This window comes from Choristoneura fumiferana, chromosome Z (genome assembly GCF_025370935.1).
Source record: "Choristoneura fumiferana chromosome Z, NRCan_CFum_1, whole genome shotgun sequence".
Lineage (NCBI taxonomy): Eukaryota > Metazoa > Arthropoda > Insecta > Lepidoptera > Tortricidae > Choristoneura > Choristoneura fumiferana.
Genome location: NC_133472.1, coordinates 28,369,255 through 28,397,231, shown reverse-complemented (window position 1 = coordinate 28,397,231; position 27,977 = coordinate 28,369,255). Strand labels below are relative to the sequence as shown.

Sequence of the window (27,977 nt, the reverse complement as noted above, 5' to 3'; positions counted from 1 at the left end):
TTATCCCGATATTCCCACGGGATAGGGATAAAATCTTGAAATAACAACTGCTGGGCTTAGAGGCATGAAATTTTGTATGTAAGTAGCCGGACGTCTGGGATAACACATACGCTACTTTTTATCCCGATATTCCCACGGGATAGTTTTGTAACTAAGGGACCCCATACATCCCTGTATTATTATTATTATTTTGTATTTTTTTCTTTAATTGTATACTGTAAGTTTCTTTCGGCGCATTCTTCTTGGCAATAATGGTCTTTCCGAAAGCGCTGGTAGTTTAAAAAATGACTTGTAAAAGTGCCCATTGCGGCCTACCTATTTACTGAATAAATGATTTGAATTTTAATTTTGAATTTGAATTTGGATCGGGAAAATTTTTGAATGTATGTTTGTATGTTTGTTACTCCTTCACGCTAAAATGGCTGGACGGATTTGGATGACATTTGGTACCTACGCAGATAGCTGGACTTGGTGCTTAACGAACGCCGATGACATTACGTACTTACCTTGAATTGTTTAACAACACTTAAGTATTGCTAGCTATTCTTTTCTAATATTCTTATTCTGTTTTAAAGGAACATCCGTTGTTGTCTGTTGTCGCGCAGTTGTCGTCGGTTGCCACTGCGCCCGATAATCATACATAAGTGCCTGCCGATGACAACCTGCCTTTAAGAGGAGCTTCTGCTGACGATATTTAGCCACATAAATTTATGGCATAGTTATTAGTAGTCGTTAGAGGGACGGGGGTTCTTTATTTGTTGTGCCACCCTGAATGTTGTGCCAAGTCGGAATTGAAGGCACCCCGGAACATTTTTGAATTTTAAGAGTTAAACAAATTAGAAAACATAACGTAATTGTACTCAACTAATCAATACAAATTAAGGAAAAAAAATGGTTTATTTATAATGAGCAAATTGTAAATGCGTAGAAAGCAAAATATTTTCAAAATATTCTCGCTAGAGCCAGAAAGACATAAGGTTTATTCAAACACCCTAAAAAATAGGTAAGTAGTTTATATTTTTACCCGACTACATAACCTAAAGGGAGGGTTATGTTTATGTATGATTTTACATAACGTCTTGCCTATGTAGGCAAAAATACTTAGGTAGATAGAGCTGGTCTAAGCTAAAATCATTTAGTTCCAAGTAAGACTCAGGCGGTTATTGTAAGATTTGCTGTCTAATCAGTCACAATGAACTGATTTAGTTGAGCGTCACATTAGCTTAGACAGGATCTATGTGAATAACAGAGGCGTGGCGCCGTAACAAATCGATTCCCAACAAGTTACCATAACTTTTCAAGTCAGCAAAATTAAAGAAGTACTTATTTCTTTGTTGTGCCCTAACTGAGAGTTCCACCATACCTCACCAAACCAAATCGAAAATCATTAGTTATTGAGAATCAATGCCGGTTCCAAATTAAAAGATTAAAACAAACAAAAAGAAATAATGAAAAAAATATAACCGAATTGACAACTTCCTCTTTTTATGAAGTCGGTTACAAATTACACCCATACTCTTCTGCAAAGTTGAGTTTGGAGCACCGAACTGTTATTTGCTGCGCGTATTTGACCGGCAAATCCTAGGTTAATCATATTAGTTAGATTAACTTACTTACTAGAAATAAAAATGAATAACAATACAATAAAGATAATTTATTTAAAACGATAAATCCTTAGAAATAATGAAAAGTGGTTTCGCTGATTATAGGTAGGTACACACTCGTAAATGATCACGTAATTCGCGTAAAAAATTGCGGACCACGTACCGTGGCATTTCGTATGATTCTGTTTTGCAAAATATCCTTATAACAGAGAATACTTAATAAATGATATATTAAATCGACATTTTTAACTATAAATGTAAATATTACATTCATTAAAATAAAGTGCGATTCTTAATCTAATTTTTACATTCAAAGAGGGCAAAAGGGTAAAATTAATTGCAACGACCAAGGAGAAAGAGACTGAATCAAACACTTTTGTACCTACGTACATATACACGTGAGTAGGTATTACTACTACAATTCTTGAAAATACTAAGTATGTGCTCTTGTTTGAATACCTTTACATAAAATTTATAATGAATTTACCCGGGACTTTAACCGGGATTGTAACTTACACATTAGCTCGTAAATACTGGAATAGCTGCACAGCAAAAATTTCTAAAGTTATTGTAACATTGCAGGTATGCCACTACATCTAAACGTCGTTAATAATATCACGCCAGCCCTTTTTAGCAACTTAGTTAAATATATGTGGATCTCTAAATAAAAATCATACTCACTAGGTAATATTAACTGTAAATGAGAAAGTTTGTGAACATCTAAACTCATTTAAACGGTCGTTGCTATGGATTATGTAGATATCTAGTTTAAATTCCGGGGAAGGACACGGGATAGTGTTTATCCAGGAAAATTCCATAGTTTCCGCGTGAGAGCAAAAAATAATTCACAGATAGGTACAGTCGCGGGCAATCGATAGTTTGTTCGTTTTTTATTTTAAACTACCTAATAAGTTTATGCATTGACGCATTGAATGTAGGTACATACAACAATTTGACTCAAGATATCAAATAACTATAGTTTGGCGACAGGGTCAAAAGTTTCACGTCATAAGTTGTACCTACATGCAAACATGAAGACAAACTAGAACAAATCGCAAGAGGGGCAAATTATACTAAAGATGGTTATTTATTTATAGTCCTCGTCTGATAGGTAAGTATAAGTATATCTTAATTAAATGAACTGTTTTTTACATAATTAACTACCTTCAAAAAAAAGGGTTAAAGTTATAACGTTAATCGAGATAGGTAGGTACAGTTACTTCAAGTAGCTCCCGACTAGGTTAATATTCTGAAGACAATATAACTGTTATTTTGCTTGTAAGTGTAGTCGAAATTACCACTTAAGTAATATGACTATCTCAAAACCATTTTCGCTACAGATCATGAGAGTCCATTTTGCTCTTCCACTGCTGTGCATCACTTTGACCAATATAAGCCTTTTATGGTCCAGTCAAATTGAACAGCAGCAACCTATGCTTAAACTCTTTGGCTTTCTCCGGAATTACGCCACCCTTGTGCAACAAGTCTGGTGCTCAAAGGTATTATTTTGCAGCTACTGGTGTAGCGAGTACTTCATGTGATCGTAATAGGCGTGTACGGAAGCAGAACTGACGGAAGGTGCTGGTGCTGACGTGGGCGGCGGCATGGCGGGCGCTGGCAGCGCCGGGAGCGCCGGCAGCGGCGTGGGCGGCGGAGACGCGTACGCCTTGCGATCAGGCGGCAGCGCCGGCAGCGGCGAGCCCAGGCCGAAGCTCCCCAGCCCTAGCGACGAGCCCCCGAGCGAGCCCCCAGACAGCATCTGCCCGTGCACGCCACGCATCCCTGCGAACATCCCCGGTGTACCTTAGGACGAAAATTCACATTATTAATTGACATCTTCTAATAACACTACTAACAGTGAACTTTGATATTCGCTACAAGTCAATCAAACGGTAGAGTCGTTATCTTGTATTGAAATACCAAAATTGTAACGTACTTATATTTTATCTTCTCGCTAAAAATAGGTAAAAGTATTTTAATTGGAATTACAATTACATAATGCACAAAATTCGCTTTAGCAAAAAACTACAAAATGGCAATGTACTTATGATGCAAATAAGCCTGACTGTTATTTTAGTCAAAATATACCTAATCGGCAATGTTATGGATCTTCATTAAAAAAAAATCAAAGTTAGAAAGCTTATTAAGATTTCATTACAGATTACTTAATTTATATATTAAAACTAGGTAAGTACATACTGTCGTAAATAAAGAGTCATATTTGGTAGGCTGGCTGCTCTAGTCTAGACCTCTAGCAGATCACCTATGGAGTAAACTATTACGATAGGTATAATCAAAGAACAATCTCTTCCAGTTAAGGTCAGCCCTTTTCAATTTCATCTTCCTCTGTTTGTCAGGGAAGTATCTCGATAAAATAATAAATATACGGTCACATTATTTCCATTTTTTATATATAAAAAACCCTATAGGGTGTGGCCTGTAATACGAGCAAATAGTTAAAACATAGATCGTACTCCTTAAACTGGATAATATTAGTTCAGCGACTTTAAAAATAATTAGTTTTTTAATTTTCATTACACTTTTAAGTGTATTCGAAGAAGCAATGTAAAGCAAAATGCTTGATGTTTGTAGAGTGCCAGGCGACGTCAGTTGTATTCTAGGATGGCGTACATTGATAGCAGTATTTAATTTGAATGAAAAAGGGAAAATTCAAAGACACCGTTATTTTTAAAAGTCGCTGAACTAATGTTGTTCAGTTTGACGAGGACGATCTATGTTTTAATTTTATGCTCGTATTACAGGCCACACCCGGTATATCTCTAAAACTAACTACTTAGTCAAAGATCGTCAGATTAATGGCCAGTACCACATAACATGATAGGTTTACGAAAATCTAATTTAAAGTCTAATATCGTTATCATTCAGGTAGAGTCGATAACTGAGACTGACAGGTCAAAAACGTCACGAAAATCCGGGGACTCGATGGCATAATAAACGTATTTGACGTATAAAGATCAAATAGAGCGTGAGTAAAAAAAAGTCACCATAAGGCCATGTCGGGTTTCCATAGTAAGTCGGCTCTGACATCAAATGAGCTCGGATTTTTTTTATGAGTACCTCTTATAGTAAAGAATATTTATGCTGAGTATGAACATCCTACTTGTGACAGCTCTTGACTTATGATTTTTTGTAAGATTTTTTTTAATGTATTGTTTTTTTCGATATGTATTCAAGCGATTTGCTTCAAATTTTGAAATGATGTGCTTTATATAGATTTGCATCGTCACCCAAACAAAAAATACTAGTTATTATATAAAAAAAGAAAAAATACTAAATAAAAAATATATTTTTTTAGAACAAAGAAAAAAACTTAACAAAAACATAAGTCAAGAACTCACAAGTAGGATGTTCATACTCAGCATAAATATTCTTCAATATAAGAGGTAAAAGAGGTAATCACAATTTTTTTTCATGCTTTTTAGTGTAAATAATCTGAGATAAAATAGTTTAAAGTCAGCTGCTCGACACCTTTTACGAAATACTGCTTTTTCCGATTCGGAGACGTTCATTATTGCGGAGTCCTGGTGCTTCACCACCCGTTCCATTTCACCATAATGCATTACGACGAACATAAATTGCTTAGCAACTGTGTTAAAGTAATTGAAATTCAACCTGTGAAGTACTTGTTATTGAGTAGTAGCTCTGTTGGTCAACTGTGGTCTTCACCATCCACTCTCCACTTCACGACTACTAAATATATCCAAATTGCCATAGGTGTCTCTACAAGAGTTCTGTCTGAGGTAACAAACAAATAATAAAAAAAACCGGATTGATAACCTCCTCCTTTTTTTGAAGTCGGTTAAAAAAACCCAAGCCCATTGATGTAAGGCCCGACTTACTATGAAAACTGGACTATGGCCTTTTGCCGCTCTACATCTTGGCCTACACTATTGAGAAATCCGCCCCTGCCTTGATAGATATTTACATCTTGTAGCAAACGTTGATGCCCATTTCTTCAACTTAAGAATCACACTTGAAACTCATATGTTTAGGCAAAAGTTACTAAACGCCACAGAACGAATATAACGAGAGACTGTGAGTGAGAGAAATGTAGGTAAATAGAGTACAAGTAATGGGGCAGGTTCCGAGTTCTAATTCTCAAGTTTTGGTGCTCCTAGCAGTCGCGTTCTCAAACGCAAGGTGGCCCGTCTAATTGTATTAGTCATCGAGTTTTCCTTTAAACAACATGGCCGCATGATGTTGATACACGGACAAGACAAGTGATTTGTGAAACATGCATCCGATTATATGTAAACGTGTTAAACTATAATTGCACGCAGTACCGCGAGCCTCGTTCCCACCGCTCGCGCCTGCGCCTCGTCTGTTGTCGGCCCACCACGTGCACGCCTCTGGTAATCGTCGTAATTTAAACAAACCCAGCGACTGCTCCCATTGGACGGTTTTAGGACTAAAATCCAACTCGTAGTTTCTATTTTTTTAGAATTTAAAGACACATGTTGCGAGGTGTTGCATGTATGTAGTGCGAACACAACGAGAATTTAGCTACACGTTTAGTATTCACCCACATAATCGATATTTTATTACATTATAGAATCGAAGACGATTAATTGTAGGAACAAAAGCCAAGAGTGTTGGTCGGTACCGTATAGTATCTAATATGAAATTGGATCGGATTCCGTGATTTCAAGGAATTAATGCTTATTAAGCGTTGAGTTTTACAAAAGTGGTATACAACGTGTGACATCCATAAAAGAACAGAAACTTTAATTAATGATAGCTTTTACTATTGAAAACCGTTTTATCGAAAAAATACCTTTTCTAATGGAGAGTAATTATTTTTTTAAAATTTCTCGAGCAGCAATGTAATATGTAATGCAAACATTTATTTGTCGTTTTAGAGGGGCTGCAAATCGTCACTACTTAAAAAAAACTCGTAGTTACCTCAAAATAGATAATTTTTCCGAGTGAACTTTATGGACATTATATCAAGGTTCCATTTTGTTAACATATTCATTTTAGATACGAGTTTTTTTCAAAGTACTCTACTTACTCTAAAATCAATATGTCAACAAAATTGAACCCTGACATAATGTCCATAAAGTTCACTCAGAAAATTATCTTTGTTAGGTAGTACCGATAAATTGCGTGCCAAATTAATTTGTACTTATGAAAAAAAAATGTTTTTATTTTTTAACTAGTAATATCTCAGAGAAATACTAATTTACGTTCATTAGGGCTTATGCTTTCAGCCCTTAAAATATATTTTCTTATGGAAGGCACACGTTGTAGTAATGGAAACTGAATCTTTCACGTACATACCGGCCTGGAAACTTTGTGCTACATCTAAGTAGGCACCTAAGAAATCATAACTCCGATCAACGATTAGTAATCATAACGAAATAGGGAATATTACGCAAAGCTCTGCGCAGGGGGCGATACTAGCGCAGAACGCCATAACAACGTCAGTGCTCTTTATAATTTTGTCGCCATGACGGATCATGACCAAAGAGTATTTAGTACCTATGCAATGTGTGGTAATTGGATCATCATGGCCCCACTTAATTAAAATCAAAACTTAACTTTTGTTGTTTTTCTAACAAACTTAATCGTAAATTCAATATATCACGCCACCCTAGACCCCAGCTGACTTCGCCTGCCACGCTACAAATATCAAACATTTTGCTTTACTTTGCTTCTTCGAATAAACTTAAAGTGTATTAAAAATTAAAATAGAGACTAATAATAAAATACCTACTAGTTATTTTTAAAAGTCGCTAAAGTAATGTTGTTCAGTTTGACGAGTACGATCTGTGTTTTAATTATTTGCCCGTGTTAGGCCGCACCCGGTAAAAATCAAGATATATTTCATAGTAACAAAATAACATGATGATAACAATAGAGCTAATTTCCAAAAAAAAATATTGAAACAATATGATATTATGGTATCCTACAGACATTTAAGATACTCAAAAAACTGTTTACAGTTTGCGCTAGTGCTGCACTCTGACGGCAGAAAATTGCAGTAATATTCCCTTTTGATTATGAAAAGGTTCCACCTTGGTAAGTGATTCAGTTTTCTCGACTGTACCTATCATACCACGTAGGTATCTCACGTCAACACAAAAACTAAATCAATTTATATTTTTAATTAGGTTAGCTGGAAGAGATCCCTTGTTAGGGATAGTCGCCTTTGTACTTCTCTTTGTGTACTCGTATCTGTATTTTTATTTTTACATAGGTACTTTTAGTGTTGTGATATTGATACTTTTTTATCTGTAGGTATGTAAAGTATAATAGGTTCTAAATGGTATAATAATATTAATATCTAATTGACATTCAGACATGTACTAACATAATAATCAGGGAAACCTGGTTTTCGTTTGTAGGAATGAAGGGGATCGAATAGAACAGATAAAAAAACCTTTCATCACCAGAAAACTACATTATTGCAGGCAAACAGGCATTTTATCCCGTAAAAGCGTGAAGATCCCGCGGCACGCAAACGGATTTGTGGTTTTGATATATTAAATTATGCCCACATGTCATTGATGTGGACTGCTGCTTCAATTATGAAAAATTCACGTCCTCTATGATACTCAGACAGAAAATACCTACTACTTACCTAATTATTTTATTTAGGATTGGAATAGAAATGTTATTGCGTATTTTCAGATTTGATATTTCCACTTATTCGCATTTTTATTAAGATGGAACGATTTTATTTTTTGAGTAATAATGTTCCATACAAGTACTGAGCTTGGGAAATATAACTACACGTACATAACGTTTCAAATGGTATTAATTGCGTTTTAAATGATTTAGCTCGCGTAGCATTTCACTTCCTCTTATTAGTAGGTAAGTGTATTTCTGCGATTTTATAAAAAAAATGCCATATTACAGATCCGCCTGAAAAGTATGATTGCCCAAGCTATAAGTATAGGTAGTAATAGTTAATATGTTTTTTTTTTAAATTAATTAGGTATGCTACCGTCGACAGATATGCGTGCTGATGCAAGAAGTTTAATCGAAAAAAAAAACAAGAAAATAGTAGGGTAACGATCGAAAAAAACAAACAATCCCAGGCTAGAAATTAATTTCGATGGCACAGAGAATGGCCCGCTGAAATGAGGAAACGAGGAAGTGAGGCCAAAAAGTGATGGTGTTGTAGTTGAGTAACGAGTGGTAGGAGCCGCGCCGCCGGTTGTCAGCGCGCGCGCGCCGGCTCGTACATCACGTCGGTCCGATAGCACAAATTGCTCTCGAGTGGGCAAGCGACGAGAGACACGCGCCGGCGCAGCTCCACTTTTCCAAATAACGCTACGTACTTTAACCGCTCAACTAAAGATTTATAGGACTTGAAGAGGTATGCTCAGTTCGAGCTGTGGGAAATTGCCGCAACCATAAAGATGACTAATATCTATAACACACTTTGACAAACGATAACTGATGAAACTGCACAGCATTTTGTTACAAATGATCATCGCATTAATAATTTCGCCAGCAAAATACTGTGAATCCTGAATGCCGGAAATATACCTACAGAACGCCTGCCAAAAATGCTCAATACACATGAAATTACAGTCATTAATGAAAATTATTCACGTTCAAGTTAAAATTATCGCCCTGAAAAGCATTTCTGAGTCAGTAACTCGCATTAAGGATTCACGGGGACGCAATATTCCAGAATTTTAGGCATACGAACCTATCAAATACGTGTGAAATGATGGATAGACTATACTTTAGAATACGTAGGTATAGGTATTTCTCTTATACAATAATTATGATTTTTTTACAAGTTATTGTCTGTAAAAACTTATTGTTTTGCCTACTGAGCTATCTTCCATTTCACACGCAAAGATAGGTAAAATTTGCATAATTAAATGAATAAATTCGCCACATTATTTATAAATGGTTTTAGCTTTTTTATACCTGATATAAAGTAAACATCGATGGTCATTAACGTGCTCTTTTTATCAGGTCACACTCGCGATGATTATTCGTTGATAATCTGGTATTGCGCCTCCGATCCACCCTAAATCAAGAAAAATTTACGTCAAAAGGTTAATGTTTATTTCATTTAATAAATATGTATGAGAGCGGAGCTGAACAAACTTAAAAGCAATACGAGTAAAAAATCCGGTCTTGGTAGACCTAATGCGCAAAAAAGCACATTTTTTACACCACCATAGACGCAAATTTGCTTTACAAAAAGCGGGCATGTAAACAAGGGATAAGCGTTGTAAAAGGGTGAATATTTTTTATATCGTTCCGGTTTGTTGGCGTTAAATGCATTAGGTTTTTTTTCCAATATATTTAGAGAAGGTTTTCAGCGGCAGTGCAAGGCGGCTTACGGCATCGCGGACCGCACACAGAGTCAGCAATGCATCGATCTCAGTGTCAATTACTCCGTTTATTTTAAACGATTCTAAATTTATACCACCGTAAAAAGAGGTAGGGCGAAAAGAAATGACCTTTTTTATTTACATTATCAAAAACTGAAAAGATTTTTGGGATTGCTAATTTTATTACAAATTGTCGAGAGATTAATCTGATTACAATTAATGAATAAATGGACACTGTGTTCGCTGGCAAGCTCGATAAATAATTCGATACAATAGAATTTAAAGCAATTAAGTATGTTATTCCGCAGAATCCGCTAGTAGGTAGGTAAATACTTACAATTAAAAGCTTTTGTTTTTGTTTTTCTTTAGTTTTTCACGTGACCTGTCAGGTACCTACTTCTTCTCATTGTTCAATGTGACTAAACCATTGTTATACCATTATTTGAAATAATTTTACTGGGTGGTATAAAGTTAGTTATTTATTATGTAGAGTGACTTTAAACCTATCTTAAATTCCGACAACTAGTTATTTAAAAAAGAAGAGCGTAAAATCGTTGCTGAATCCTAATGTTGAATTTTAAACATACGTCAGATGTCTAATCAAAAATGCTCATAAACGGAGCACCTATGGACGAATAAACAGAACATCAAGGTTGTCTTTCTTAAAATCATTCTTGATTTTTTTTATTAAAGCAAACGTGCGTTACAGTTCCTCGCCGTCGACGATGTTCTCGAAATACCTATTGCATTTATAAAGATCAAACGCTTGAAACAAACGGGCGTTCGTGTAAACAGATCATACCTACTACGCTCCTGCGCGGCCCTGCCTGCCGCCATGCGTGAGCGCCGAGCACGCCATTACTTCACGTAAACTGAAATATACATCACACCACGCTCTTGTCTCACTAAAACTTTATATTTTATGAAACTTCATTAATCAGCAGTAGATACATGTATGTACAATGTACGCCACAGGGAAAGAGCGTGTATCATTGAATTTCGAAACCGACATCGTAAGGAACATACAAACTAAAAAATACTTGAGTAAGTACCTATCCTATCTATCCTAGTTATAGTTATAGGACATTTTTATTTTTTGCAAATCTGACAGTGTAGCACCCAAAGGGATTAAGTAGGTAATATATTGTAGGTACAGATTTAGTATTATAGTGGTTTTTATCGGGAAAAAATGGAACGCTGGGTCGTGGTGAAACACCGACTTCGAGCTAGTAGGTACCTAGTGCTAGAAAAATATTTTCAAGGGTTTTGTAGTCGGTTCCAGTTATTGTTACTTTTTTGGAGCCGGGTTTACTTTTTGTTAAAAAATTTCTTTATTTCTCACTTTGTAGTGATTTGTAGCCAAAGTACATCTCACAACGATTCCATGAAGCCCAAACACGGCTTAGTTACGTTGTTTAATGTTTTATAGCAGAGTTAAGTTCGAAAGAATCATTAACTTAAAGCTCCTTCTTAGTCGCTTATCTAGGTATATTAATAATGACCGTTTATAGACTTAGACGAGTTCCATTGGTCATCTACGGTCTTCTTCATCAGATCCAGTTTACCAAATGATACTTTCTGAATGTAAATGCTTATCTTAATGCTAAAAATTTCAAAATCGCCATAGATGTGCTCGATTTCCCTAGGATCCCATCATCAGATCTTGACTTGGTGACAGTGGGACCACCTTAGAAGAGTACCCTTTCGAATAAAAAAATGAATTTTGAAAATCGGTCCACAATTGACTGAGTAATCGGCGTTCATACAGAAAAAAAATACAAACATTGGAACAGTCACCAGCATTAATATCTGCCACAGCGGAGCGCGCAAAAATATCTGACACGTCCTTCCGGCCCTAGAAATAGAGTCGTATCAGATATTGGTGCTGGTGATTGAACATAGAACCTCATCCTTTTTTGAAGTCGGTTAAAAATCAGATCTGTCGGAATACCACGGCACCCGAAGTGTCAATGAATTATTGTATTAAATTAGTGACATTTTTATATCCATATATACGGAACTTTTCTTGTATATATACATATATAAGTAGTATCCATCAAATCATATTTAATTTCTTTCTCCATATTAAAAAAATACAAGAAATTAAAACAAGACTAGGTACTATTAAATTAAAATAACTAAAACTAAACCTTAATTATGGAACTGTATTATTTAGTGTCAAATGTCAAAATGAAAAATGTACAGCTGTACGATGGGTAGGTACCTACTGGAGCTAATTGAGAGAGTACGATAAATACGAACTTTTCCTATAAAATAAATAAAATAAATAAATATCACGGGACAATTCACACCAATTAACCTAGTCCCAAATTAAGCTTAGCAAAGCTTGTGTTATGGGTACTAAGCAACGGATAAATATAATTATATAGAGAGATACATATAGATAGATACATACTTAAATACATATTAAACACCCAAGACCCGAGAACAAACATTCGTATTTTTCATACAAATATCTGCCCCGACGCGGGAATCGAACCCGGGACCTCAAGCTTCTTAGTCAGGTTCTCTAACCACTAGGCCATCTGGTCGTCTAAAAAATACGATGGAAAATCATTATACAGTATGTATTCGCAACAGGTTGCTGAATCATACTAAATTATGTATATACCTACGACTTTATTTACTTAACACTAAGGTCTTATGTTTATATTACAACTTTATCCGTATCTCTTTGTTTCTATGGTTCAAGGGTTTCGCACATCAGCCGATCTCACCCGATCTTTCAGGATCACAATGATTGCGTCACAACTACTTAGTATGAAAGAAAATAAAAGTAGAAGTCGGCGGCGGTCTAGCAGTGCAGTGGAACGGCCGGCGCAAACGCAGCCATTGCACATGTTACCACAGCTTTTACGACAGTCGTAAGGGAGTGTTCGGGCTTCTCAGAACCGGGCCGAAGCGCACATGGGCGGCAATAAACCGTCGATTATCCGGCTCTGCGCCGCGGCATTTATTAGCCATCTATGTACGCGCTCCTTGGTGATTTGTCGATCACCTTTGCTGCATCTGTTTTTTGTCTACATTTCTTCACCCGATATGTACACCTACCTAATGATGAGCAAAAATAAGTAAAAACAAAATTCAGCCGCTATGGAACATTACTCTGAGCGTAGGTATGTTCAGTATACCAAACAATTAGCAGATATAAGCTACATGAGTAAAAATATCTGGAAAAGTTCTCTATCTCTTTTGTATGCAATGGTCTGCGAGCAACTCTTTAGGTATGCCTTGTATGATCTGAGGGTATGCCTCTGTGTCCGGGTATATAGTGTATTACCGGCAGCCAGGCTTTTTAAGGGAGGTTAAAGTAACGTAAGTATTTCTATAACTTTAGCAGGGCACTAATTTAACAAAAAAACTAAAATTCAGTATTTGTTTACATTCTAACAAAAATATAATTATCAGCAATGTACAGCAAAGTAAATTGACAAGCAAGTGTAAATGACAGCCGACAGATACTTTGATTATGCTTGTCAATTTACTTTGCTGTATATTGCTGTCAAGTATAATTTTGTTAGAAAGTCAACAAAGTATCAATTTTAGTTTATTAATTAAATAAATGTCATTGTTAAGTTACAGAAATACGTTAATTTAAGCCTGGCTGCCGGTTAAATTTAGGTACATTATTTTGATTCCATCCCTATATATTTTCGATCAGCTTAGCTGCTGACCGAAAGCTCTATTTTTCGGATTTCGGAGTCGATATACCTAATGAGATTTGCGACAAATTTTACGTCATTGCTAATTTCAATCTAGATCTCGTCGGGTGGTTTTCGTAACAAAATGTTTTCCTGGTCCGTAATGCAATAAGTATTTTTCTCAAACATGCTATGTAATGTTAATGTTGTGTTCCATAAAACAGGCTTCAAAATATACCGTTGCAGGCCTAGGCCTGCAAGACAACAGTCTTTTGTTTCAATGCGAAACGTCAAATATCCACCATAAAGGCCATTATACTGTACTGTACTGTATACACGACCACAGAATAAGTAATAGTACAAGTAACACGACTTGAAATTAATGATCTGAATTTCTATGGTTCATTTATTAGTTACTGAATAAATTCACAGGACTATGAATATTCTATATGTAAATATGAAATTACAATTTAATTTACATAATAAAGTATTAATGTAGCTGATTAAATGGGCTGCAGTTCGTGTATAATGGCCCTAAAACCCGAACAGCAAACAATAAAAAAAGTTTTGGCGGGAAAATTTACAAGTGTCATTATCTTTTTTTTGATTGACTGGACTTGGGCTTGAGCCATTTTGCAAGTAAGTTCCATTGTCATTTCAAAAGGTTCGTTTAGAAACGTGATTTTTTATTGTTGCAGTCCGTTATATCTTCATGGTTTATAGCAATTTGATTTTATTGGGATTATTTTAACGTTTTAAAAAAATCATGTTAGAATGAAATAAACACTTACATAGATGGCAGGTGGATGGCAGTTATAATTTAAGTCCGCTACAATTTTAGTTGTCTTACGACTATAAAATATTGATTTCTAGGAGTTTTTGAGTTTTTATTTCTGTACATGTTTGAGAAAAACACTATACAAGCCTCGGCGTGAAAGAACATGCCAGCCTCGTATACCTATCCTATAAATACTCGGCCTGCAAGCCTTGCTTTCCCAGCCTCTGCAGTAATGTTCTATTATAGTAAGACGTCCGCAATTAAAGGTTAAAACAAAATGTTGTTTATTGTTACTAAACGACCGCAACTAAAATGGTCACGGGAGCAAAACATTCGCAAAGAAAATAGTGCTTCTACACAATAACTAATGTACTCATGAACTATCAGCTGTCCTGCAGGTTTGATGATTCTTCAAACACCAAATATTTTTTGAGATTTAGCATCTCTACATTTACTTACCCACTGACTAAATAACTAAACCGGCCAAGCGAGCGTAACCCAGGATAGGGTTCCGTAGTTGTTATAAACAAAACAAGTACCTAATATTTTGTTTTTTGCACGGGATTTTCCAAGTAAATAGATATATTTTATGAGTTAGGCTGCTATTTCCTACTACAATAATGCCCTCGAGTTTAACAAAAATTTTCACTTTAGATTGAATATTTTGCAAACGAAACTATATCGAAAAATCATCTTTTCTCGAAAATGGTATGAAATGTTGCCATTACGTCACCAAAAACGTCGTAGAAAGTAACGCATCCTGAGAGACTAGCTTGTCCAGGATGTAATCTCGAACTGTCCAGGAAGTGAGGGGGAAATTCCATTACATATCAAGTGTTTAAATTTGGAACCCGTGCTCTACAACTGTGAAAAACTTAAACTATTAAAAAAGTTCACACTTAGGAGGATGTATGCTAATGTGATAGTTCACTGATTAAATAACTGGTATATTATTCAGTAATTTATGTTGTTGTAATTACAATTTTTGTATTACAAATTTTTCAAAATTAAGCAAATTCTTATTAAAATTATGACTTTTGTAATTTAATTGAAGTTGGCAGATATCTAAGCAATCATCGCTGTCCGGTACCTTTAAAAAAACAATCATACCATACACTACAGACATAGGTTAGCGAATGAGTATAGCTTAAATGGCGGTTCGTAGATTTTCTTTATTTTTTCAATGTGTACTTGTTTAAAATAATATGAATATAATTTATCTAAAATTAACTTATTAAATAATTAAATACCTACATCTAACATTTAATCGAAATTGTACTGAGACCATGGCACGATCGATACTTTCACATAACTTGATATCAGAGTGGCTACTATGAAACTCGCAAATCGAAGTTCGTATCGCACCGTCCCTTTCACTCGCGCATTAAATGTCATAAGCGTCAGCGGGACGGCAACATACGAAGTTCGAGTTTTGCACTTCGTGGTATAGGGCTAGGTTCTCACTTCAGTTAAAAAAAATTGAAAATTAAGGCGGGATTTTTGTGTAGCTGATTTATAGGTATAGTAGAACTAACAAACAGTTAATATAATATTGACATAATGAGTTCGTCATCGGATGAATCTGAAATAAATTGTACTCGCATAAAAGTACTTGCGAAAAATGATTTACTCTCATACATAAGTCCAAGGAAAGATAAGTATATGAACAATTTCGACAAATTTGTGAAGTGGAAGGAAGAGAAACAAGTTACAAGTTGGTCGGAAAATGTCTTTAGCCTATTTCAGCTAACTTCCCAAGAGCCGTTCAGACGTTCAGCAAACGAATATGAATGTGCCTGGGAAGTCCATATAAATATCAATAACCAACTGTCCTAATATGTGTAATGTTAATGTATCATTTAATATTTCGTGATGCATTTAAATTCAACTTTTATTTTCTTTTTATCAACTTGTTTCATTTTTGAGAAAAGCGCTATACAAGCTTCGCCCAGTAATCGCCATCCTGGCCTTGTATCATTGATGGCCTCACCTGACGGCTCGGCCATCAAACTTCTACTCGTTCAGCAGGGCTACTACGAAACTCGAAACTCGAAGTTCGTGTCGTGCGGTCCCTCTGACACTTATACTATTTAATACGAGAGCGAAAAGGATGGTACGATACGAATTTCGAGTTTCGAGTTTCGTAGTAGCCCTGCAGGATGGCTTACTTACTGGTCTCTGCAGTAATGTACTATTACAACCTCTTATTGCTGTTAAATATTGTAAAAGATCTGTCCAACGAGGCAACGATACCCCACACTATTAGATTAGACGACAAAAAAAAATCACCCCCACTTTACTTCAAAGGCGTAGGTACACCTAAACAAAAAAAGTTTTTTCTATATATTATTTTACCACTTTCTTGGCATAATTGCTACAATATCCATGCAAAATGACAGCTTTCTAGCACTGACGACAACGATCTGACTGACTGACCTGACCTGATCTGACTGATGACGATTTAAATACCTAACATAAAGACGTATTTTAATTAAAATTTGCGGACGAGTTACTCCCCGGCCTTGTTCTTCTGCGATGATTTTCATTCAGCTGAACAACTAAAGAAGAAGTTTTGTCTGAAGAACTATGCCCAAAGGGCATTTGGCTCCAAGGACTATAGTAGGTACCTCTCCGAATGGAGAATGGATGAAAATTTTAGAAACACTTGAAACTTTTTTTATCAATAACCTTTCTAATTAACAGAAAAAAATATCATATTTTTGAGTAGCATCAATTAATTAAAAAAAATTAAAACTTTTCTTTACCGACAAATTACGATAGTCGGGTCGGTTACGGGTTGTTCCATAGCCCAGAACAAAAAAAATTAACAATATTTTTTGTGTCTTTGACTCGTTCGTTTTGAAAGGTGACACTCTTTAACGGCCCGGATAATACCGACATGGAAATACCGATCCTGTTTTTCATGTACACACCCATATAAGCTAATGTCGGTAATTGAGGCCATTGTCCTTAAGTACACAGGCATGGAATAACATCATTGACGAGCAAGTGTGATGAAATAGTAGATTGTTGCACCAAGCAGAAAGTTATTTATTATTGCACCGAGTGCCGATTTGAAGACCGAGCGTCAGCGAGGGCACGAGGGAAATATAAATAAATTACTTAATGCGAGGTTCATAATCTGCTTTTCTTTCAACTATTAAGTACAGGAATAGTAGACGAAATAAAAACTTATGCTAAACAATTAATAGGAAAGAAATGTCACTAGCACTCGATGATCCCACTTTTGTAAGTTTAGATTCACACTCTCAAAAAATTTCCATGGAAAATTCGCAAGGTTCCCGCCAATCTGTTTTTTTTTAAATTTCTTACTTTTTTGGCAGAATTAGTAGCAGATATTTTTACCCGTGATCTGTCAAATTTCGGATGGGCGCCAGGTTGGCCAACGAAACACACATTTTTTATTAAATACGGCTACTTACTATTTTTTTACTAATTACTTACTAATTTCATAAGACCGTCAAGTTGACAACTAGACTATTTTTACACTATGCAGGCTAATTTTAAAGCAAAAATACTTGTGTTACCTCTTTGGCGGTGCAATTAGCCCATAATTTGATAAAATTGAAAAGTTCATGATTCAAGCATCATAGTCCAAAAAATTCTACATAAAAAAAATTACAAACACACTGCTTATTTAAGGGTTAAAAAAATCTAAAACAATGTAATAAAGGATTTTCGTTCATTTTTAGGGTTCCGGAGCCAAAATGGCAAAAACGGAACCCGTCTGTCTGTCTGTCTGTCTGTCCGTCCGTCCGCGGCTTTGCTCAGGGACTATCAATGCTAGAAAGCTGTTATTTTGCACGGATATATATGTATACTATGCCGACAAAACGGCACAATAAAAAATAAAAAATAAATTTACGGTACCTCCCATACCTACACGTAAAGTGGGGTGATTTTTTACTCATACAAGCCTATAGTGTGGGGTATCGTTGGATAGGCCTTTCAAAACCATTAGGGGTTTGCTAAGACGATTTTTCGATTCAGCGATTTTTTTGCGAAATATTCAACTTTAAAGTGCAAATTAAAATACGAAATTCTTAGAAAAATATTACTTGATTTTTTCGTAATGGCTACGGAACCCTATTTTGGGCGTGTCCGACACGCTCTTGGCCGGTTTTTCTTTGAGCAGAAAAGTCACGCTTTTTGCTGGGTATTTAGTGCGGTTATGATGAAATTAAGGCATAGTTGGAAGAAAAAGCTTTTAAATAAAATATTTGTGTTTTTTCGGCGGTTTAATTTTTTGCTAAAGAGTTTTTATTTTATACTTTTTCCCACCCTTGTGACTACTCTGTAAAAAGTTATGCCTAAAAAATCAATCATCCCCTGTTTTGCTACCCTATGATTTTTTTCTAAATTTATATGGGACCACCCTCAGGGTATACGCTTTCAAATAAAAAAAGAATTATCAAAAATCGGACTACTCTGTTAAGTAAAAGTTATGCGTGGTCATGTAAATAAAAAAAAAATAATATATAAACGCGTCGACTTGAGAACCTCCTAAATTTTTTCGTTGGTTAAGAAATAAAATAGGTACTAGAAATATAAAGTTCACGCAGTCGGTAGAAGCCTCTTTTTGAAAAAGTATAAGTAGATCTAATCCCTACTTCCCTACTATCCCTACTAATCCATACTAATATTATAAATGCGAAAGTAACTCTGTCTGTCTGTCTGTCTGTCTGTCTGTCTGTTACGCTTTCACGCCAAAACCGCTGAACCGATTTCGATGAAATTTGGTACAGAGATAAAATAGACCTTGGGAAAGAACATAGGCTATCTTTTATTGCGAAAAGAGGCTTTAAGGGGTTGAAATAGGGGATGAAAGTTTATATGGTGGAAGTTTGTCGCTGTCGAAGATAAAACCATGAAACTTGGCATTTAGGAACTTAATAAAAAATAAGCCGGTATTTGTAAGAGCTTTTTTGAAAATTCAACCTGTGAGGGATGAAATAGGGGATGAAAGTTCATATGGAAGGTCGTCATTATCGAAGATAAATCGATGGTTATTTGTAAAACTTGGCATTTGACAACGTGATAAGAGATAAATAGATATTTGTTTGCGCGTTTTTTAAAATTCTTCCTGTGTGAGGGTGAAATAGGGGATGAAAGTTTATATGAAGGTCGTCATTGTCGAATATAAATTGATTGTACTTTGACGGGACTATTGACCTGAGTTTAGGGTTTTAATTTCAACTCGATACATATACATAATATAAATATAAAGGGTCTAAGGGTTCCATTTTTTCCTTTTGAGGTACGGAACCCTAAAAAACATTTGTTCCGACTCTTTTCACATTTCGTCATTTTTCATACTTGAAAATATGGGGATGAAAGTTCTTAAGGAATTCCAAACAAATTTACTATAAGTATACTTATCGGAAAAATGTGTAGCTATGCTTAGTAAGAATGACGTCTTAATTATAATCCTACCCTCCTAACTTACAATAAAGGACGTAAGATGTCAAGAGTTCACTATGAAGAATTAGTCCTTTTGTGTTGGCAGGGTAGAATACACGTCGTATTGCTAAAATATGGCTACCCGCAAAATATTTATGTTTTAGAATAGAACAAAAAAAAATAGTTTAGATATAAAGCAATGTATTAAAATAGCTTATTTTCAGTAAACCGTAGAGGTTTCTATGTGCTATTATTGGCAGAATAGGTACCCTAAATAAATTAAACACTTTCCAAAGTTACTATTCCACGCGGACGAAGTCGCGGGCAAAAGCTAGTAATATTATAAATGCGAAAGTAACTCTGTCTGTCTGTCTGTCTGTTACGCTTTCACGTCGAAACCACTGAACCGATTTTGATGAAAGTTGGTATATAGGTATTTTGAACCCAAGGATCAACATAGGATACCTTTTATTCGGTAGAGGGCGCCACCGCGCGATAACCTAGATCCGCGCAGACGAAGTCGCGGGCTTAAGCTAGTAGTCTATATTATCTACTTGGCCAACTTCAGTGTCATTGTCTTTAGGCAGCACAATATTTTTATTATTTTTTTCAAATTAATCAAATGACATTTCCAGTCTCTTGGTTATAAATATGTATGTATTAGGAATTGGTATAGTCGATAAACGTCCCCTCAAAGTAACCCAACCATCCTACTGAAATAGAAATATTTCGAATAAATAAGACACCTAAGTTTGTATAAGCTGGATATGATAATCAAAAGCAATACCTAGGTGTACATTGTACCTATAGGCACTCGTAAGTAGGTATGTATGGATGTTTATGTAACTACATATTTAAGTTTCGATAACAGTTTTGTCGGCCTGATTCTGCCTGATTATTGTTTACACTAGTGGCAAATTAGGTGTTCTTGTAAATACTAAGTCTGCCGCTGCTGACCGAGACTAAATGTTGCTTGTCACGACCACTGCGAGCAAATAAAAAAACATTTTCATCACACTTGCTCGTCAATGATGTGATGTTATTCCATGCCTGTATACTAAAGGACAATGGCCTATATTGTTCCCGCAGGAATTATGGATTTAGGTATAGTTTTGCTCCCCAAGGGACCAAGGGAGGGGGGATGCGACTTTAGTTTTAAAAAATTTAGCAGATACGTCATTTTAGACTAAAGAGGTCAGGTCAGGGGGAGTCAGCCAACGTTTAATTTACATCTTTAAAACTTAGCTATAACCTAATTTTACACCATAAAACTTTTCATCAAACTTCATGAATCAAAACGCTTCATGAAACTTCGTTACTTTTATATTTTAAATTTATACTTATCAAATTGTTTTTCAATAATTTTAGTAAATATTTTTAGCATGTTGGAATAATCTGGCCGAATTCTAAACTAAACATGGTTTTTAGTATTATCTATGGTAGACGACTCGAAAAAAGTGACAATCAGGGGGGCTACCACGAATTTCGAAAATCGAATTTCATATCGTTTTCCTGACGCTTATTATTTAATACGAGAGTGAGAGGGACGGTACGATACGAACTTCGATTTTCGAATTCTGTAGTAGCCCCCTGTATTGGCGGTAGCCATATTTTATTCAGTTGTTTTCTTAGCTTCTTTCTTTAGCTGAGCTGTGAAGTGTTTGGACACAAAATAATTTAATTTTTTGCATTTTTCTCCTCGCAATGTGAAGCAAATCATTGTGTGTATCACGGGCCGTAAGGGGATTACAAACGCGGGCCATTAAAATACTCTCGTTAGTAATCCCCTTCTTACGCCTCTTAATGCACAATGTACTATTATCACAAAACAAACAATAACAATCCAAAGACTGCGTTGCTCCTGCCAATTTTAATTTATCTTTTGTGACATTATTTTTAAGCGAGTCCTTTCTTAGTGGCCAGTACCTACCCAAAACCATATATTCTAAAAATAAAATCGTCATCCTCGTCATGTCCGACCAGCGGCAGCACGACGATCATAACGAGGATGTAGGTATTCGCGCACTGAGCAACCTGGCTGCGGCAGCACGACGAACATGACGAGGATGAGGACTCGCGCACTTAGCAGCCTGGCTGTTCAGCCAGTGCTGTGGAGTGTGCAGCAGGCTTAAAAAGTTAATGCTGTGGCGTTTTTTCATAAATTAAAGCATTTTGTGCATATATTATCATAAATGACGCATTCTCATTGCTCAATTTAATTTCATATGCAGCAGACGATTACTTTTGATTGGTCCGATTGTCGTTTCAGCACGCCGGAAAAAAAAACAGAAATATATTCTAAAAAGTCGAATCGTACTATGAAATCCATACGACCACGGTTATCATGGCCACACTTTCGAGCAGTATCGTGAAAAGTAATTTTTTTCAGGGTAGGTAGATACCACTCAAGCACATATTGTGGTATTTTGAATTAATTTAAAAAACTTATAAAAAAATAGATGAAATATTTCACAGGCATTGTACGGAACCCTCTCCACGCGAGTTCAACTCGCACTTGGCCGGTTTTAGGTTTCCGGATCCGCTTACAAACGATGAAGCTTAAGTGTTAATTTTTAACTGACTTAAAAGGAGGTTATGAATTTGGTTGATGTTTTCGTTTTAATGGGAATACTTTCACGCTAAATACCTACTAGAAAGCTGTAGGTAATTTGGTAGGAATATAATGTATTAATCACACCAACAAAGAGGTAAAATAAAACAAAATATCGTTTTTAGGGTTCCGTACCTAAAGGGTACCAATGGGACCCTATTACTGAGACTCCGCTGTCTGTCTGTCTGTCCGTCCGTCCGTCTGTCACAGGGCTCTATCTCTTGAGTCGTAATTAATAGATTAGCTAGACACTCTCACAGATTACGTGTTACTGTGGCCGCTATAACAACAAATAGTACCACTAGTACCTACTAAAAATAAAATAAAGTTAAAAAAACCGGCCAAGAGCGGACATGGCCAAAATAATCCGTAGCCATTACCAAAAAATAAAGTTATATTTTTCTAAGGATTTCGTATTTTATACAGAATCTTCCAAGTTTAGGTATATTTTATACCTTAGGCTGCTATTTACTCTTAAACTACTAATAATTCTCAAGCAAACTTAGCCGTTATAGTTTTCCTTGAAAGTTTGATATACTTACTACCACCCTGATTTTTTTCAAATTTTTCCACCCACCGGTTTAGATTTTAGAGGGGGGACGCTCGATTTTCATGAAAATTTGCACTTTAAAGTTGAATATTTCGCAAACAAATCACTGAATCTAAAAATCGTCTTACCAAACCCCTAATGGTTTTAAAAGAACTATCCAACGATACCCCACACTATAGGGTTGGATGAGAAAAAAAAATCACCCCCACTTTACGTCTATGGGAGGTACCTTAAATTTTTTTTATTTTTATTTTTTGTTGTACCATTTTGTCGGCATGGTTTACATATATATTCGTGCAAAATTACAGCTTTATAGCATTGATAGTACTTGAGCAAAGCCGCGGACGGACGGACAGACAGACATGGCGAAACTATAAGGGTTCCGTTTTTGCCATTTTGGCTCCGGATCCCTAAAAAAGGGGGTCGGCATACAAGAATTATTTTTTTCAGCGTTTTTTGGTTGCTAGGCGGCCAAATTGACAGCCGGCAGTAGCCAGGGGCTGCATGTGACCCATAGTAGGTACTTTAGTAACCAGGGGCACAAACGGAACCGTTCATGTTCGAGTCCGACTAGCACTTGACCCATTTTATTAAACTTGATCATAAAGCTGAACATAATCATTGAAAAAAAAACTTCACTGTTTTTCTTCTTCCCTTTAAGGGATAAGTTCGCCTTTGTACATCTTATTATCCTGTGTTTTGTTATTTTCATGTATTTTTCTGTACAATAAAGAGTTTTACAATACAATAAAATACGATACTTCAATTAAATAAATTGCCTAAGTTTAATTTCCTCCCTAATTTCGTACCGATGATTTTTTTCTTGTGTATATCCTGTGGTTATTACTAGAGGACTGCGAAACTTATTTTGGGTTATAAAAAGTGTGAAGTACCTAAGATAAAAGGTTGATTTTGGATGACATTACGACAGTTGTAAGTAGGTAGGTAATACCCATCAAAAACATAAATGTGAAATGAGAGCAAAGTTCAATAGGTACCTATTAAGAATACGCGTCGTTGCTGACTTCGTGGACAAAAGAATTGAGATCTAGGTATAGGTACAGGTAGTTAATTAACCTTTTCTCAAACATGCTATGTAATGTTTATGTTGTGTTCCATAAAACAGGCTTCAAAATACGCTGTTGCAGGCCTAGGCCTGCAAGACAACAGTCTTTTGTTTCAATGCAAAACGTCAAATATCCACGATAAACGCCTTTATACACGACTTGAAATTAATAATCTGAATTTCTATGGTTCATTTATTACTTAGTTACTGAATCAATTCACAGGACTATGAATATTCTATATGTAAATATATAATTATTACCGACGCGTTTCATGTTGCTGATTAAATTGGCTGCAGTTCGTGTATAATGGACCTAAAAGCCGAACAGCAAACACAAAAAAAAAGTTTTGGCGGGAAAATTGACAAGTGTTATTGTCTTTTTTTTTGATTGACTGGACTTGGGCTTTAGCCATTTTGCTAGTAAGTTCCATGGTCATTTCAAAAGTTTCGTTTAGAATCGTGATTTTTTATATTTGCAGTCCGTTATATCTACATGTTTTATAGCAATTTGATTTTATTGGGATTATTTTAACGTTTTAAAAATCATGTTAGAATGAAATAAACACATATAGATGGCAGTTATAATTTGAGTCTGGTACAATTTTAATTGTCTTACGTTTAAAATATTGATTTCTAGTTTTTATTTCTTTTAGTGCATGTTTGAGAAAAGCACTATACAAGCCTCGGCTAAATAAAAGGTTCTGAATTAATTATAAGCTTTAATTACTCGTACTAAGTAGTTAAGTAGGCATCAATTTAACTTGCCGTGCTAATTTGGCGTTAATTTTGAAAGTCCAACCCCAACAAAACATGCTACGAGTATAAAAAGTAGGTAATGATATTTCATAAACAGCCAAGCCAAGGATGGATCTACGTACCTATCCATGACTTTCGGACTTTTTCCTTTACTTGAGTTGTGATGCCTATTTCTTGCCCAATTTCATTTTTCTATATCACTAATCTGGTTTGGATTTACTTAACCTACCTAGGTAGGTATTTTCCGAAGGTTCTATTGTGTTTGTATTAATTCACATCATTTGATCCCGCGTGAACTTAGAAACATTTCTTTACAGTTTCAAGGGACCGTAGCTTTTCAATTTGATACTTCTACGCGTTTCTGAGAAAAAGTGTCGACATTTATGTAGTTCAGTACCAGTACTATGTACCAGTAAATCTTGTCATAAGTATGTATCGAAGAATAGAGTGTAACTTTCTATCCTAAGATAGATTTTTCATTACTTACAGAAGATTTACCTAGCGAACAATACCTTTACCTGAATTTATAGTTTCATAACTATTAAATTTAAAATTCGTAGGTACGTATGATGTGCAGTTTTCCAATTTTTGAAAGCGAGTTATATCATGTCTGGTGTGGCCCCCTCATGCCTTTCTAAAATTAAAAGATTATATAGGTTGTTCATTGCACCCTCTACCCCTTTCCCTCTATGCAAGGAAATTGCGAAGGCTTACTTGAGGATTCGCAAAACCAAGCCAGCAAAAACGAGCCATAGGAAATATATTATTCATCAAAAGTTATTTTTTCATTATATACGTAAGTACAAATGTAATAATTAAGTCCTACAAGGGATGGGATCCTTTTAATTACAATCTTGTCCCGTCGTCTATCACGACGTCGAATATGCATACACGAGTAATTTTTGAATGGGTAAATATCTAGGCTTCAAAATATTTAAAATCAATTAAACTCACCATGGTCATTGGTAACAGTGTACTGGTAGTTCGGTATTAGGTCAGGAAGATCGTGATGCGGCGGCGGCGATGACGACGGCCGATAACCCGCGTCGACGCCGCCGTAGGGCAGCGGCCACTCGCGCTCCCCCATGCTGCCGTACGTGCAGTACTCGCTCCCGTAAGGAAGCTGCTGGCTCGAAGCGCTCGTGTGCGAGTAGGCGCATGCGCCGTAGTCGATGGCGCCGGCGTTGCCTGCGGCCGCGCTGCCGCCGGCCAGCTCGTAGCCGGCTTGCTGCGGCGGGGGAAGCGCTGCCACGCCGCCGCCGCACAAATATCCACCACTACCGAATTGAGGTTTTAACGCCTGGCACTTTCGCCGAAATCCACGCGGCCTTCGCCTGAAAGAGCCTTCTTCGAACATAAACTCTGAAGACGGATCGATAGTCCAGTAATGGCCCTTTCCCGGCCTCCCCAACCCTTTAGGGAGTTTCACGAAACACTCGTTCAGACTTAAATTGTGTCGCACAGAATTTTTCCACCCCTGATAGGAACTTCGGAAGAAGGGGAACTGTTGTTGAAGGAAAGCGTAAATTTCGCTAAGCGTGAGCCTTTTGTTGGGAGAGTGTCTGATTGCCATAACTATGAGGGCAATGTATGAGAAGGGTGGTTTTTCTTGTCGACGGGTGGCTGGCGGGCGGCGGGCCGCCTCCTCGGTAGTTTGCTCCTCAGTCTTCATGCGTGCACGTGCGTGCGCGTCGGGCCGCGAGCAGGGGAACAGTGCGCGCGCGCCGCCCACCGCGCAGGGCGCGCGCCGCGCCGCCTATCGCCGCGCCCCTCGCCTCCACCACTCCCACAACCGCCTATCCACTCATTACATTATTCGCAAACTTATACTATACTTGCTAGTGCAGTGACAGCCATCCATCACAATGAGATCCACGTGACTAAACAACATGACAATCAGAAATTAAACCCAGCGACCCAGGTGACTTATGCCAAATACGTTAAGGTCTCGATCTTCCCAAAACCCAAAAATAATGACTGGTGTGACGGTCTGACGGTACGTAATAAATAATAATATTCAAATCGGTGTCTTAATATTTGTCAGAAGGAGCGGATGATGCAAGCAGTTGTCGGGTTCCATCCCGCGATGATGCGTGCACAATCGGTCGTCGCACTCCCGTCTCGGCGCTCGCGCTTGTATCAACCACGAGCTCGCACAAACACTAAACAGCGGAAAACCCGCTTAGACAATAATATTTACCCGTCGCAAGGACGCCTGTCGAACGCCCGCTCTTGACCTAGCACAATTAAACCAAACATTTTACTAGATCTATAAAACGGTTATACGACGTACACCAAATATTTACCATAAAGCGTAAACCAAAACTTTTGCATTAAACTTGCCGGATTTATTTACTCAAGCTCGTATAAACGCATCGATGCATTAGAAACTCACTTCTGTTACGACGTGAGAGAATTGAGTTTTTCGGTTGTTTTATGTTCTATAATAATGGTGCATATTTACTTATGACAATCGAGTTAAGCATCGAATACTCGTTTCGTACCTATACCACATTTAATAAATTGTAGACTTATAGCAATTTAATTTAATTAACTTGTTAAGTACTTGTATTTGTACTTGTATTTGAGAATGATATTATAATTTAATGATACCTGAAGTAATTGTTTATTATGGACTTGATTCATAGAGATCAATATAGGATCAATGTAGACCTGTGAGTGCTAAAAGACTCGTTTAATTTAGATTATTTTACAAAAAATAAGCAGGAGGTTGACCTAAAACGTACCAAAAACATGGGGCCCTTTAGTATACACCTAACTCGTAAAATGTTGTGTAGGGATTTATTGATCCATAATTAATTGCTGTAACTAATTTAATCTTTTCGTTACTAAAATTAGATTGAGCTCTGTGAATTCATACACATACCTTCCAGAGCACGAAAATTTTCATTGAAATTAAATTTTTAGCGAGCAAAGTTAACACAAGCACATGTTTATTATACTTTATGATACTTACATAAATAAAAGACAGTCGATATTAGACATATGAAAATGATAACTGTGTATATAATTGCTTCTCAGTTTTAGTGAACAGCTGCGGCGGGCAGCTTCGACGCACGCAGCGCGCCGGGTTGCTGATCTTTCTCATAATACGAGTAGTATAGGTACATTAAAATCTATGTATTATTAATAATTACCTACTAATTAAATATTTAGGTAAATTGTAGTTAAATGATAATATATC

The 27,977-nt window shown here is 36.4% G+C and overlaps 1 protein-coding gene across 2 annotated transcripts; it reads right to left on the bottom strand.

The window, feature by feature from the left end:
* Nucleotides 1-1,683: 1,683 nt before the first annotated feature.
* On the bottom strand, nucleotides 1,684-26,470 carry LOC141439253 (uncharacterized). 2 transcript variants are annotated; one of them, XM_074103489.1, is made up of 2 exons: nucleotides 25,727-26,470; nucleotides 1,684-3,407 (listed from the first exon to the last, which is right to left on the bottom strand). In XM_074103489.1, exons 1-2 carry the CDS (start codon nucleotides 26,442-26,444, stop codon nucleotides 3,118-3,120), a joined length of 1,008 nt encoding a protein of 335 aa, XP_073959590.1. In that variant the 5' UTR covers nucleotides 26,445-26,470; the 3' UTR covers nucleotides 1,684-3,117. The 2 variants fall into 2 exon arrangements, with proteins under 2 accessions (XP_073959590.1, XP_073959600.1); XM_074103499.1 differs by having other exon boundaries at nucleotides 1,684-3,386.
* Between the last annotated feature and the right edge of the window lie 1,507 nt (nucleotides 26,471-27,977).